This window comes from Chelonia mydas, chromosome 1 (assembly GCF_015237465.2).
Source record: "Chelonia mydas isolate rCheMyd1 chromosome 1, rCheMyd1.pri.v2, whole genome shotgun sequence".
NCBI classification, from domain to species: Eukaryota; Metazoa; Chordata; order Testudines; family Cheloniidae; genus Chelonia; species Chelonia mydas.
In genome coordinates, this window is record NC_057849.1 from 334173426 (window position 1) to 334186644 (window position 13219).

The 13219-nt window shown below is 44.7% G+C and overlaps 1 protein-coding gene across 7 annotated transcripts in view; it reads left to right on the forward strand.

The window, feature by feature from the left end:
* The window catches only part of USP6NL (USP6 N-terminal like), a 203817-nt gene that overhangs the window by 165662 nt on the left and 24936 nt on the right, over positions 1 to 13219 (forward strand). For all 7 annotated transcript variants that reach the window (XM_043553006.1, XM_037889328.2, XM_037889330.2 and 4 more), the window contains one exon: positions 994 to 1088. In XM_043553006.1, the coding sequence (XP_043408941.1) occupies positions 994 to 1088 (95 nt within the window). The remainder of the gene's footprint in view (positions 1 to 993; positions 1089 to 13219) is intronic.

Sequence of the window (13219 nt, forward strand, 5' to 3'; positions counted from 1 at the left end):
AATAGTATTTTGGGGTCCTTGTTTATTATGCCACTAACTTCCATGTTGTTTGCAGTGTTGTAGCCATGTTGGTCTCAGGATAATAGAGAGGCAGGGTGGGTGAGGTAATATTCTTTTATTGGACTACCTTTGCTGAAAAAATACCAGGAAGAAGAGCTCTGTATAAGTTGAAAAGCTTCCTACTTTCACCAACAGAAGTTGATCCAATACAAGATATTACCTCACCCACCTTGCCTCACTAACTTCCATATCAGCTATCTCAGTTTACAAGTAGAAATGTGTTTTTCCCCTCGTTGCCTGCCCTGCAAACTCAACTGAAGCAATGAAATTCAATCTGGGTGCTTGCATTCTCAGACATATCACCAATAAAGTTTTTGCAGGTTACCTATGCCCTTAGTTTCACTGTACAAGCCCATGGTCTTCAAATTATGCTCTCTCCTTATTAATTCCACATCTGTGTGGGGAGCCCTGCCTAATGTTCTCATTCTCTTTAACCTTGCTGCTGCACAAGTTCTGGCAGCTGTGTGGTTTGTGTCTGCCCTGTGAATACACATGGAGAGCAGACTTGCTAAGAAGGTGCCTTTCTGTGCTCACTGTTGAGGGCAAAACCACACTTCAGATTTCTGTTTTTAACCTTTTTTGGAATCTGTCATTTAAAAAAAAAAAAAAAAGCTGCTTGCCATGTGCTTTTACAATGGTGCAGACTAAATCAGAGTTGATGCAGCTTGTATCCATCATAGCTATTATTAAATTGAAAATAGGCAATAGGAAAATGGTTGAGATTTTACCACTGTAGCTTGAACAATAAAACCTACACTTATTCTTGCATCAATGTAGTAAAATGTACTGTGTAAATTATTTTGAGTGTAATTGTATAATTGAAACTTTGTGTAATTGAAACCAACACACTTTTAAATCTTTAGATTTCTTTTAGATAATTTTTTGTGAAACTTATCCCTGTTACATGCTGCATGTTTGCTCTTTTTTTCCTAGGCTTTTTTGTTCCTGGTTTTCCAAAACTCTTGCGGTTTCAAGAACATCATGAGAAAATATTGAAGAAGTTTTTGTCTAAACTTAAGCAACACTTCGTAAGTAAATCTGCCAGATAAAAGTAGTATTTATTGCACTAAATCATCTTGTTTCAGTCCAGTCCAATCTGTTGATTTAGAATGGTATGAATTTGGGGGATGGATGTTGGGTTCTAACCGGCAAAAGTCCTATTGATGTTATATGAATGAAGTCATGGAGTCTTGGCTGAATTGGGACATTGATTGGGCTCTTAAAATAATCAGATTGGGAGTCACATCTCTGAGTGCTGGTTTCCTGAAAATATTTGTTTCTCCAGTAAATGCAATTCAAGATTTTACTATTTAGCAAACCGCTGGGCACTGAATGCCTTTGTAAAGGATTTATCATGTGCAGAACTGACCACACAGTGCCTCTGGGCCAGGGAGACTTTGTAATCAGACAACTTACTCTTCTTCGAGTAGTGTCCCTATGGGTGCTCCACGTCAGGTGCTCATGCACCTCTTGAGCCCTTGATCAGAGATTTTCCGTTAGCAGTGTATGCTCAGCAAGCTCATGCATCCAGTGTATCCTTATGCCTCATACAAGCGTATATGGGGCAGGCCCACTGACAGCAATTCTGGGCCCCAGGGCAGAACAGTTAGTGGGCCCCCTAGAAAGGATGGGTGCGGCATCTCCTACCGTTGGGCCCAGAAGAACCTTTTGCTTCTTTCCAGTCTCCTACTGTCTGTGTTTCTACGAATCATTTTCTCTAATACACATTTACCAACCACAGAGAGCCTAACTTTCAGCTCTTCCCCATGGGTCTCCATCTAGCTGCCTTTCCCATCCACCTGGGACTGGTGCAAGCTCCAGAGCTGCTTCAGAATTTGTTTGTTTCTCAGATACCACTCAGCCTCTTCCCCATTATATCCCAAAACGAGTTTCCTCTCATTGGCCCTTTGGAGGATGAGGCAGAATAAATGGCATTTTCTGTCACTGTGTCACTACCTGAAGGCTCTGTGCCTGGAATCTGCAGTGGAATGTCTCAACACTGAAGAATTCCTTCTCCCCCTCCTTCCCCAAGCCAGGGGTAACCTGATGCCCTAGTAACCAGCTGAGACCTGCCTTTTTTTTTTTAAAAGGTATTTCCAGACAACCAGTCAAAAGACTAAGAATGTATCCAAAGGTACTTCAGCATGCAAACACCATAACTCAGGTCCCAGTGGGGAACCATTACAGCTGTTGTTATTTATGGATTTGTATTACAGTAGTACCTATAAGTCCCAACTGAGATCATGGTCCTGTTGTGCAGGGTGCTGTACACGCTCATGGAGACAGTTCCCTGCCCTACAGAGAATACAGTTTAAAGAGACAAGACAAACAAAAGGATTGCTATCCCCATTTTACAGTTAGGAAATTGAGGCCCAGGGAGATTTTGATTTATCCAAGGTGGCATTCTGTCCCCCCGGCCCCACCCAAACTAGCCCACAAGCAGCCAGAGAATTCCCCTGCCACGGGCACTGCATTGTGCCATCATAGGCAGCCCTACACTGCCCCCACTGCACACTCCAGCCGTGGGAGGCAGGAAGTCTAGGGCAGAGAATTGAACACAGAGCTCCTATTCCTGAACCCCCAGGATCGTCCATCATCTCTGTATAAAAACTCTTCCCAGAAATAAGTATGAACTTCCAAGACATGATCATAAATACACTAAAAGGCAGTCAAGCTGTTTGACCCATTCTTAAAGCCTACAGCTAAAAGAACCCCAGCACTCTACATTTGTGGCATACAATTCTGCACACGTAATCATTTGCATATGCAACAATCTGAAAAGGAGGCCAAACTGAGGTTCCTTTAAAAATATAAATGCCTAAATTTAGGGAACACTTATTATAATGTTGCCTAAAGGTTAGAGCAGCACACTGGGTTTTATCTCTGGGTTCTATCTCTGTGCCACTGATTTATTGGATTTCCTTAGGCAAGTCATTTAATCTCCCTGAGCCAAATTCATTGTGACTTTGTGTTCCAGCTAATCCCCATCCCTCTGCCAATTTCCCACCCAGAACATGAAGGAAAATCCCAACTGAAAGTCTGTCTGAAACAGAGTACTAATATATGGGAGGCGGAAGGTCCCAACATTAACCAGTGACCAAAATAATGATTAAATTTACCGACTGTGCGCTCTTGGGTTTTTTAAACCCACAGCTGTGGATGTATGAAAATTCTCACGATAATCCCCCAAGGCTTGTATGTCCCTCTTTGACATGTTACTCATGCACCAGTTAAAGCTCTTTTTGGAGTGTTACATTCTTATTCATAGATTCCGAGGCCAGACGGGTGAGTCTGACCTCCTGCATAACCCAGGCCACTGAACTTCCCAAAAATAATTCCCACAACAGATTTTTTTAGATCTTGATTTTAAAATGGTCAGTGAGGGAGCATCCACCAGAATTATTATGAGTGAACATAAATAAATCCTCTGGTGAGACTCCCATCACTCTTCCCTTTACAACAGTCCCAACAGCAACATCTCCCCACCCCCAACTACCAGCCCCGATCTTCAATCATCCCATCACCCCCAAACCATCTCCAAATACCAGAGATAATCCACTAATGAGATCAGCCAAAGAACAGCCCCCAGCCTCAAATCAAAATAGCCTCAAATACCTCTCCCCCCCCCCCCCCCACCAGCCTAGCGCTGTCACTGAAACACCCTCCCCTCCCCCTTCCAAGACCCACCTTTCTCCTCCTGGTGGACCCCAGACAAAGTCCAGCCAGCACCCAGCGGTGTGCTGTCAGCGCCTTTGCTGCAGATGTTGGACCAGTGGCTGCTGGATCCTGAGTCTGATCTCGAGTCTGTCCCCGGCTCTTTTCCTCTCCCCTCTCCCCCCCCCCCCCCCCAAGTTGTCCCTGCCTAGCACTGTGCCCCCTACCCTGCTCTTTTCCTTTCCCAGCCTGGCTCCCTACAGCCATCCCCAGCCCAGTTCCTCTGCCCCCAGCTCTACCCTCTGAGCTTAGCTCCCACACTCTGTTCCCAGCCCAGCAACTCCTACCCCCGGCTCACTCACATGGATGCAGAAAGTTTTGCTCCTGGTTACAAAGTTGCAGCAATGGTTGCCACAGCCAGGTCAGCTCTGCCCCCGGCACAGCTCAGGGGCTACTGCCCGACTCACCCTCCGGCTGCCCAGGGCCCCTCCTGCCCCAGCACTGTCCGGCGCGGTGCACAGAGCCTCGTGGCCCAGCCCAGCAAAGCCACTCTGCAGCACACGGCAGGTGCTGGGACTCGGGTGCGCACCTGTGTGATTTAAAGGGGCCCAGGGCTCCCGGTTGCTGCTGCTACTGCGGTGGTGGCCGGGCCCCTCCAGGCCCTTTAAAATGGCCCAGGCCCCTGGGCAATTGCCTCCTTTGCCCTGCTCCCCTGTCGGTGGACCTGTATGGGGCTGTGTGGGTGAACTTTCCTCAGTTCCTTCTGAATCACCTCAGACTGAGATGGAGCCTTAGCGCATCTACCATGAACATGCCTCGGCTATTCACTTTAGCTATAGTTTTTGGGTTTAGTATTAGTTTAGTGTTAGTTGTCATATGTAACTAACTGTAAAGGATCTAAATAGTGAAAGGATTGACTTTCTTTCATCTTCCTCCCCTTCCTCCTGGGAGCCTTACTCTCCTGGCAGGGCATGCCTGGCTTACCAGGTTTCAAACATTGCCTGTCTTGTCGAGAGGCTATCCTGGTTAGCAACAGCCACTACAGGTGTGTCCATTGCTTGGGAGAGTCCGATGTCTCCCAGAAGTGCAACTTCTGCCTGGCCCCCAAATCCAGAGCACGGAGGGACAGGGAGATTAAATTGAGGCTGCTGGTGATGGAGTGCTCCTTTCAACCTGCTTCTGAGTCAGCTCAGAAGATTCCATCCACCAGCACCCCTTAAGTCTCACCACAGGTTTCCCCTAAGAAGGAAGACAATGGAGGCCTCAGGGAAAGCTTTGAAGAAGAGGAGCTTGAACTCTCATTGTAAGGAGCTGGCTCCTAAAAGTCCTCAACCTCTCAACTCAATACCATAGACGCAAAAGACTCCTCTGTTACCTGGGGTTTTCTGAACCCAAAACTATGGTAAATAGTCTTTGTTTTCCAAGCGGCTTCAGGAGATAATTCAATGGGGACACAGCTTCTCCGTGTGCTACATGATTGGTACACACAAGAGTGCTTTCACCCAAAAATCCTTGTTTTTATTGAGTCCCAAGCACACATCTAAAATAACAATAGTCTAGAGCACCCCAGATATAGTTACCCAAAGACTAAGATGGTGATGAGTGATCAGCAGCAGGTTTCTGGTGGCCCACCTTCGTACTAGCCACTGGGAAGTTGGATGTCAGTCTCCTAGCTCGTCATAATCTCTCTCTTAACTTCTCCACATTGTACACTCTAAGTAATCTTTTTATAGATTGCTCAATACAAAGCACATAACTTATAGTAACATCTAGTGGGCTAACAATTTCCCTAGTAACAACAAAGAACTCATAATTCTACTTATCAGCAAAACAATTTCCAGCAAATAAACCTCATGATCACAGATCCAAGGTCAGCTATCCACACCCTCTCCCATTCTCATGAATCTGTCACTTTATCAATCCTTATTAGCAACACTGCAGCTGTGTAGCTGTTTTGTCTGCTTGCTCTTTGGCAAAGACCAAATTATTCCTGACTACGTACTGTTCTCACTTCAAAGGAATGGTGGCTGAATACACAAGATGGCTACAGTTATGTCAAGTCCTGTTCTCTCATAACACTTCCTCCAGTACTGGCAAGGCTGGAAAGTCACAGAGCTCTAAAGAAGATCATAGCTCTGACAGGGCCCCATCACTGTCTACGAGGGAGAAGGGGGACAAGGATAAGCACTTCTGCAGACTGGTACCCTCTGACACAGCTCTGCCATTGGTACCTCTCTGTTTTGCACTGTTGGTACTGGGCATACCAAGGCACCAGGCACCATTGGCCCCTGTACAGTATGCTCCCAGTCAGTGGTACATCTTTGGCTACCACATCAGTAGTGATCTACTCAGTACAGCAGGAATTCAGGTACTCTAGTGAGTTGTCAGTGATGGAGAAACTGGAGTCTATGCTGCTCATAGGTACTGAGTGTTGCTTGGTACCGAAACCCCAATCTTTGGATTACCATCGCGCTCTCTTACCAGAGGACTGCCTACCCTTTTCTGCTGTTTCTCTCCCCCCCCGCCCATTAGAGGTTATTGAGGAGGATGAAGGAGACTTCCAGTTAGTGTTTTCTATCTCAGTATGGGGTTTTCCTACGCATCTGCATAGGAACCTGCTTTTTGACGCTTGTAGAAAGAACCTTGTGCACAACAAGAAGTGTGGTGGAACTGACTGTGAATGTCACCCTCTCTCCCATAGGAGCCCTCTCAATGGCCATACTGAGATCTGTGGGCTGTGTATCGGCAGCAGTTTGCCAGACCCCTGACTCCAACACATAGGAAGGCTAGAGTTTTCCAATAGTCTTCATAGAATCATAGAATATCAGGGTTGGAAGGGACCTCAGGAGGTCATCCAGTCCACCCCCCTGCTCAAAGCAGGACCAATCCCCAACTAAATCATCCCAGCCAGGGCTTTCTCAAGCCTGACCTTAAAAACTTCTGAGGAAGGAGATTCCACCACCTCCCTAGGTAACGCATTCCAGTGTTTCACCACCCTCCTAGTGAAAAAGTTTTTCCTAATATCCAACCTAAACCTCCCCCACTGCAACTTGAGACCATTACTCCTTGTTCTGTCATCTGCTACCACTGAGAACAGTCTAGATCCATCCGCTTTAGAACCCCCTTTCAGGTAGTTGAAAGCAGCTATCAAATTCCCCCCTCATTCTTCTCTTCTGCAGACTAAACAATCCCAGTTCCCTCAGCCTCTCCTCATAAGTCATGTGTTCCAGTCCCCTAATCATTTTTGTTGCCCTCCGCTGGACGTTTTCCAATTTTTCCACATCCTTCTTGTAGTGTGTGGCCTAAAACTGGACACAGTACTCCAGATGAGGCCTCACCAATGTCGAATAGAGGGGAACGATCACGTCCCTCGATCTGCTGGCAATGCCCCTACTTATACATCCAAAATGCCATTGGCCTTCTTGGCAACAAGGGCACACTGTTGACTCATATTCAGCTTCTCGTCCACTGTAACCCCTAGGTCCTTTTCTGCAGAACTGCTGCCAAGCCATTTGGTCCCTAGTCTGTATCGGTGCATGGGATTCTTCCGTCCTAAGTGCAGGACTCTGCACTTGTCCTTGTTGAACCTCATCAGATTTCTTTTGGCCAAATCCTCTAATTTGTCTAGGTCCCTCTGTGTCCTCTCCCTCCCCTCCAGCGTGTTTACCTCTCCTCCCAGTTTAGTGTCATCTGCAAACTTGCCGAGGGTGCAATCCACACCATCCTCCAGATCATTAATGAAGATATTGAACAAAACCGGCCCCAGGACCGACCCTTGGGGCACTCCACTTGATACCGGCTGCCAACTAGACATGGAGCCATTGATCACTACCTGTTGAGCCCGACAATCTAGCCAGCTTTCTATCCACCTTATAGTCCATTCATCCAGCCCATACTTCTTTAACTTGCTGGCAAGAATACTGTGGGAGACTGTGTCAAAAGCTTTGCTAAAGTCAAGGAACAACACGTCCACCACTTTCCCCTCATCCACAGAGCCGGTTATCTCGTCATAGAAGGCAATTAGATTAGTCAGGCATGACTTGCCTTTGGTGAATCCATGCTGACTGTTCCTGATCACTTTCCTCTCCTCTAAGTGCTTCAGAATTGATTCCTTGAGGACCTGCTCCATGATTTTTCCAGGGACTGAGGTGAGGCTGACTGGCCTGTAGTTCCCAGGATCCTCCTCCTTCTTCTCTTTTTAAAAGATGGGCACTACATTAGTCTTTTTCCAGTCGTCCGGGACCTCCCCCGATCGCCATGAGTTTTCAAAGATAATGGCCAAGGCTCTTCAATCACATCCGCCAACTGCTTTAGTACTCTCGGATGCAGTGCATCCGGCCCCATGGACTTGTGCACGTCCAGCTTTTCTAAATAGTCCCGAACAACTTCTTTCTTCACAGAGGGCTGGTCACCTCCTCCCCATGCTGTGCTGCCCAGTGCAGTAGTCTGGGAGCTGACCTTGTTCGTGAAGACAGAGGCAAAAAAAGCATTGAGTACATTAGCTTTTTCCACATCCTCTGTCACTAGGTTGTCTCCCTCATTCAGTATGGGGCCTATACTTTCCTTGACTTTCTTCTTGTTGCTAACATACCTGAAGAAACCTTTATTACTCTTAACATCTCTTGCTAGCTGCAACTCCAGGTGTGATTTGGCCTTCCTGATTTCACTCCTGCATGCCCGAGCAATATTTTTATACTCTTCCCTGGTCATTTGTCCAATCTTCCACTTCTTGTAAGCTGCTTTTTTGTGTTTAAGATCAGCAAGGATTTCACTGTTAAGCCAAGCTGGTCACCTGCCATATTTACTGTTCTTTCTACACATCGGGATGGTTTGTCCCTGTAACCTCAATAAGGATTTTTTAAAATACAGCCAGCTCTCTTGGACTCCTTTCCCCCTCATGTTATTCTCCCAGGGGATCCTGCCCATCAGTTCCCTGAGGTTGTCAAAGGTCTACTTTTCTGAAGTCCAGGGTCCGTATTCTGCTGCTCTCCTTTCTTCCCTGTGTCAGGATCCTGAACTCAATCATCTCATGGTCACTGCCGCCCAGGTTCCCATCCACTTGTGCTTCCCCTACTAATTCTTCCCGGTTTGTGAGCAGCAGGTCAAGAAGAGCTCTGCCCCTAGTTGGCTCCTTCAGCACTTGCACCAGGAAATTGTCCCCTACCCTTTCCAAAAACTTCCTGGATTGTCTGTGCACCGCTGTATTGCTCTCCCAGCAGATATCAGGGTGATTCAAGTCTCCCATAAGAACCAGGGCCTGCGATCTAGTAACTTCCATTAATTGCCGGAAGAAAGCCTCGTCCACCTCATCCCCCTGGTCCGATGGTCTATAGCAGACTCCCACGACGACATCACCCTTGTTGCTCACTCTTCTAAACTTAATCCAGAGACACTCAGGTTTTTCTGCAGTTTCATTCTGCAGTTTTTCTGCAGTCTTCTCCCCAACCAGCCCACCAACAGAAGTTGGAGGAGTAGGGGGCTAGGGTGAATAAGAAGGCCACCGCGCAAACTCTTATTTGAGTGGTGGCCTTGTCTTCAGATAAGGTGATTATGCTTCCACCACCGTCCCTGGCTGACAATTTCTGGCAATTTGAGGACCTTATAAAGAGGTAGCTGACACTCTTCAAATACGACTCCAAGAGGTCAAGGTCTAAAATCTTGAAGTCAGCAACATTCGGTAGGGTTGTGTTACCTGTTAATGAGGCGTTCCTGGCAAAGACAGTGCAGCAAACACCTGCTACCATTCCACCAACTTGTAAACGGGAGGATAAAAAATATTATGTTCTTCCCAAGGACTCCAAATTTTTGTTCTGCCGCTCCACATCTAACTCCCTGGTGATAGATGCAATAAATGAATGGGGTAAGCAGTGCTACTCCAAGTCTACACTGTATGACAAGGACCAAAAGAGTCTAGACCTTTTTGAATGGAAATCTTACTCGTCGATGACCCTGCAATTTCAGATCACAAACTATAGGTAATCATGGCCAAATATAATTTTATAAACTGGCTTTTATTGAATATGTTCCACAGGAACATAGGGAACAATTTTAGCCCATCATCTCAGATGGTGAATTTTTAGCCAGAACCATTTGCTCAGCCTGTCGTCAAGATTTATTAAATATTTGGGAACCTTTACCCCCATGTTAGAGTTCCCGCTCTGACTTGCGACCTCAATCTGGTATTTAAATATGTCATGAGACCTGCATACCAGTCAATGGCAACCTGTTCCACTTATATATGAAAATGTCCTTTTTAGCATCTGTCACATTGGCCCCTTGGGTCAGAGAAATTGGGGCCTTGATGGCGGATCTCCCCTTTATGGTGTTCTTCGAGGACAAGGTCTCTTTATGCCCACACCCTAAATTCTTACCGACGGTACTATCAGAATTTCATCTTAAGCAGTCCATTCATCTACCAGTGTTTTTTTTCCAAAACTGCAGACATCTCAACGGGAGACCTGTTTGCCTACCTTAGATGTTAGAAAGGTATTGGCTTTCTACCTACATATGACCACACGCTTTTGGAAGTCACCTAGGCAGTTGTTTCCATTGCAGACAAATGCGAGCGGTTTGCAGTCTCTCTTCAGAGACTGTCGAGGTGGATCTCTTGTGTATTGTTGCCTGTTATGATACAGCTGCTGCTCAACCCTCCCAAAGGGTGATAGCACACACTACCAGATGAGAAGCAACATCCACAGCATACTTAAGTACAGCCGCTACATGGGCTTCAGCACATACATTGTCTAAGCACTCTGCTTTGAGCCGTGCCGCCAGATCTTATGGGCACTTGGTAATGCGGTACTATCTTCAGTTCTAGACTCAATTCTGAAGCTCCCTCCTCCTTCTGGGGATCCTGCTTGGGCGTCACTTGAAGTAGAGCATCCATAAGGACACCTATTGAAGAAGAGGCAGAAAAAGATGTTCCTCTTCAAAGTACTACTTGAAGTGGAGCACCCATAGGGATCCTACTCAAGAAGAAGAGGTCACCTTCTGCAGGAATTACAGTTCTTCAAGATGTGTCCCCCAATGCGTGCTCCACTACCCACCCTCTTTCCCCTCTGCTTCAGACTGTTTTCTTAGGATATTTGGCTGGAGAAGGAACTGAGGGCTATATACCCTCAGTGTGCAGCACAAGGATACATAGGACACAAGTGGGTAAAAAGGATGCGGCTATTAGAAAAATCTCTGATCAAGGGCTTGAGGGGAGCAGGCACATCTGAAGTGGAGCACCCAGAGGGGGACGAATCTCGAGGAACTGCAACTGCTGGACATGAGTAACCTCCGTGATAGGAGGAATGAAATTTTTTCAGAACTTGGGCATAAGAAATAGAGTGTACACTCTGTTTACCTCTCGGTTATGAAATCCTTGGGCTGGGACTGTGTTTGTTATTTTCATTACAATGTTGAGCACATTCAAGCCAAACAATAAGTAATGTTCATGTAACCTTTTTAGTGGGAACGCAACACACATGCATTATGGCGAGAATAACTTCCTGATGACTGTAGCTGGCTCAGATACTACTTAAATCTGTTTCTATTGAACATTAATAGTATATACACTAAAATCTAATCAACTTTTTTTTTACAATGTGCTGAGTCTTGTTCAGGCCATGCTGTGACATATATTAGTTTGGAAATGTTCTCTTCATTACAGTAAAAGATTAATCCAAAATCACAGGGTATATCTTACGATTTTTTTAAACTACTGTGTAGTGAAAACAGAGATCCAGTAGCTCACTTGCCTCTGGAATGAAAATTATGGCTTCCGTTTTCACAGTAGAGTTCATGCAAGTTTTGGACTATAGGTCAGAGCTTCTTATTGCTTTAATTTTGGAGGATTTTGGCTTACCAGGCATAGAGCCACTGGTTATGCTCTCGGCCCTTCGTTTTTGAATAGGTGCTTTTAATAAATCAAAGTAAACCAACAAGTAAAATAGTATTTAATAAGAGCAATAGGATATGACTAGATGATAAAACTTCACGGTGGTCAGTCATTCTGGTGATATGATGTTATTGTCCATATCCATTATAATATATTTAATAACCAAGAATAGTTTTTCCTCAGAACCTCTTGAGAATGATCTACAGAGTGTCAGCTGCAGTGCAGCTGTGCCGCTGTAGTATTTCTAGTGTGGACATACTTTATTTAGAGTATCTTAATAGTGCTCACCTTCTGAGGGACCTTTCAGCCAGTTGCAAACAGGAACATATGAAATCTCAATAAACATGTATTACTAGAACCTGCGAGATCTTCTTTGAATTATATATACCAGGCCATGTGCTGGAGTAAATCAGTTTAGCTGTGTTGATTTTTTTTTTTATTGGAACTACAACAATTGACACCAACTGAGAACCTGACCCACTATATTTTCTTATATGTAGTCGACTGTTGATTCACCTTGTTTTACTGGGAAATCGCCAAACAAGCCCATTTGTTTTAATGACTCATCCTATAAATGAGTTCTTTATTTTTTAGGATTGTTTCAGATGCTTTTAGAAGTTAATTGTCACAATTTCTCACTGGGGATATGCCACATCTTTCTTACAGTAATAGTACCTATGAATAATTATTTTCAAATGGAAGTTATGGTTTACAGAGTCTCGACTATAACATAATATAACATTGGACATAAAATTAACCAGTCGCTACTCTGTATCTCAAAACTGCAAGACTGAACTATGCCATTGGTTTTACTGATCTAACACAGGCCTGAATCCAGAGAATAATCAGTAGTTTTATCTTTCCAAATACTCCACCTCTTTAGAAACTTCCATTATATATACCTTAAAATGAGAGAGAAAGCTGTAACACTGGTTGAACAAAGAGATTGAATTTGTTTACGTACTAGCTTGTGATGATCCCTGCTGAACCGGTATGAGCAATGAAGAACAACAAGGAATGGCAAAACATGTATGGCCTGTGAATATGCCAGATGACTATTGATTCTTGTACTGTCAGTCCCTCATTAATTCAGAACTTATGTTTCCGAAACTTGTGAAATAGCTGACTGTGACAAGCATGGAGGCTTAATTTAAAATTGTGCTATCCCATAGTCATCAGAGAAGACGAAATTCAGTGTCACTTAATTTCTTGGCTGCCTCACCACTCAAACAGCAGCCTAGTCTCCAAGAGTTTCACATTGTAACTAATGCTACCGTGCTAATGCAAGTGACAGGAGTGGCAGTTGTTTTACAATTACAGAAAAGTATATGCATGTCATGTCTTTTTGCTTCTTGTTACTGTTAGTTGGTATTGATACTCAAGATATGGAAAGTTATTTCAGGAATAGCAAGCTTTTTCCTATTTAGAAGGAAAGTAATTATTTGCTATGCAGAAATATAAACTGTGTACATGGTGGGAAGACAGCAGATGACTAATGGAATACAAAACCTTTCATCTCTTAAACCGCTAGTTCAAACTAAGCCCCTGTTAGTAAGAAGTGAAATTCATTATCATTCTAATGATTCGAGGTCCTATGTGAAATGAATTGATGATCTTAGTCTG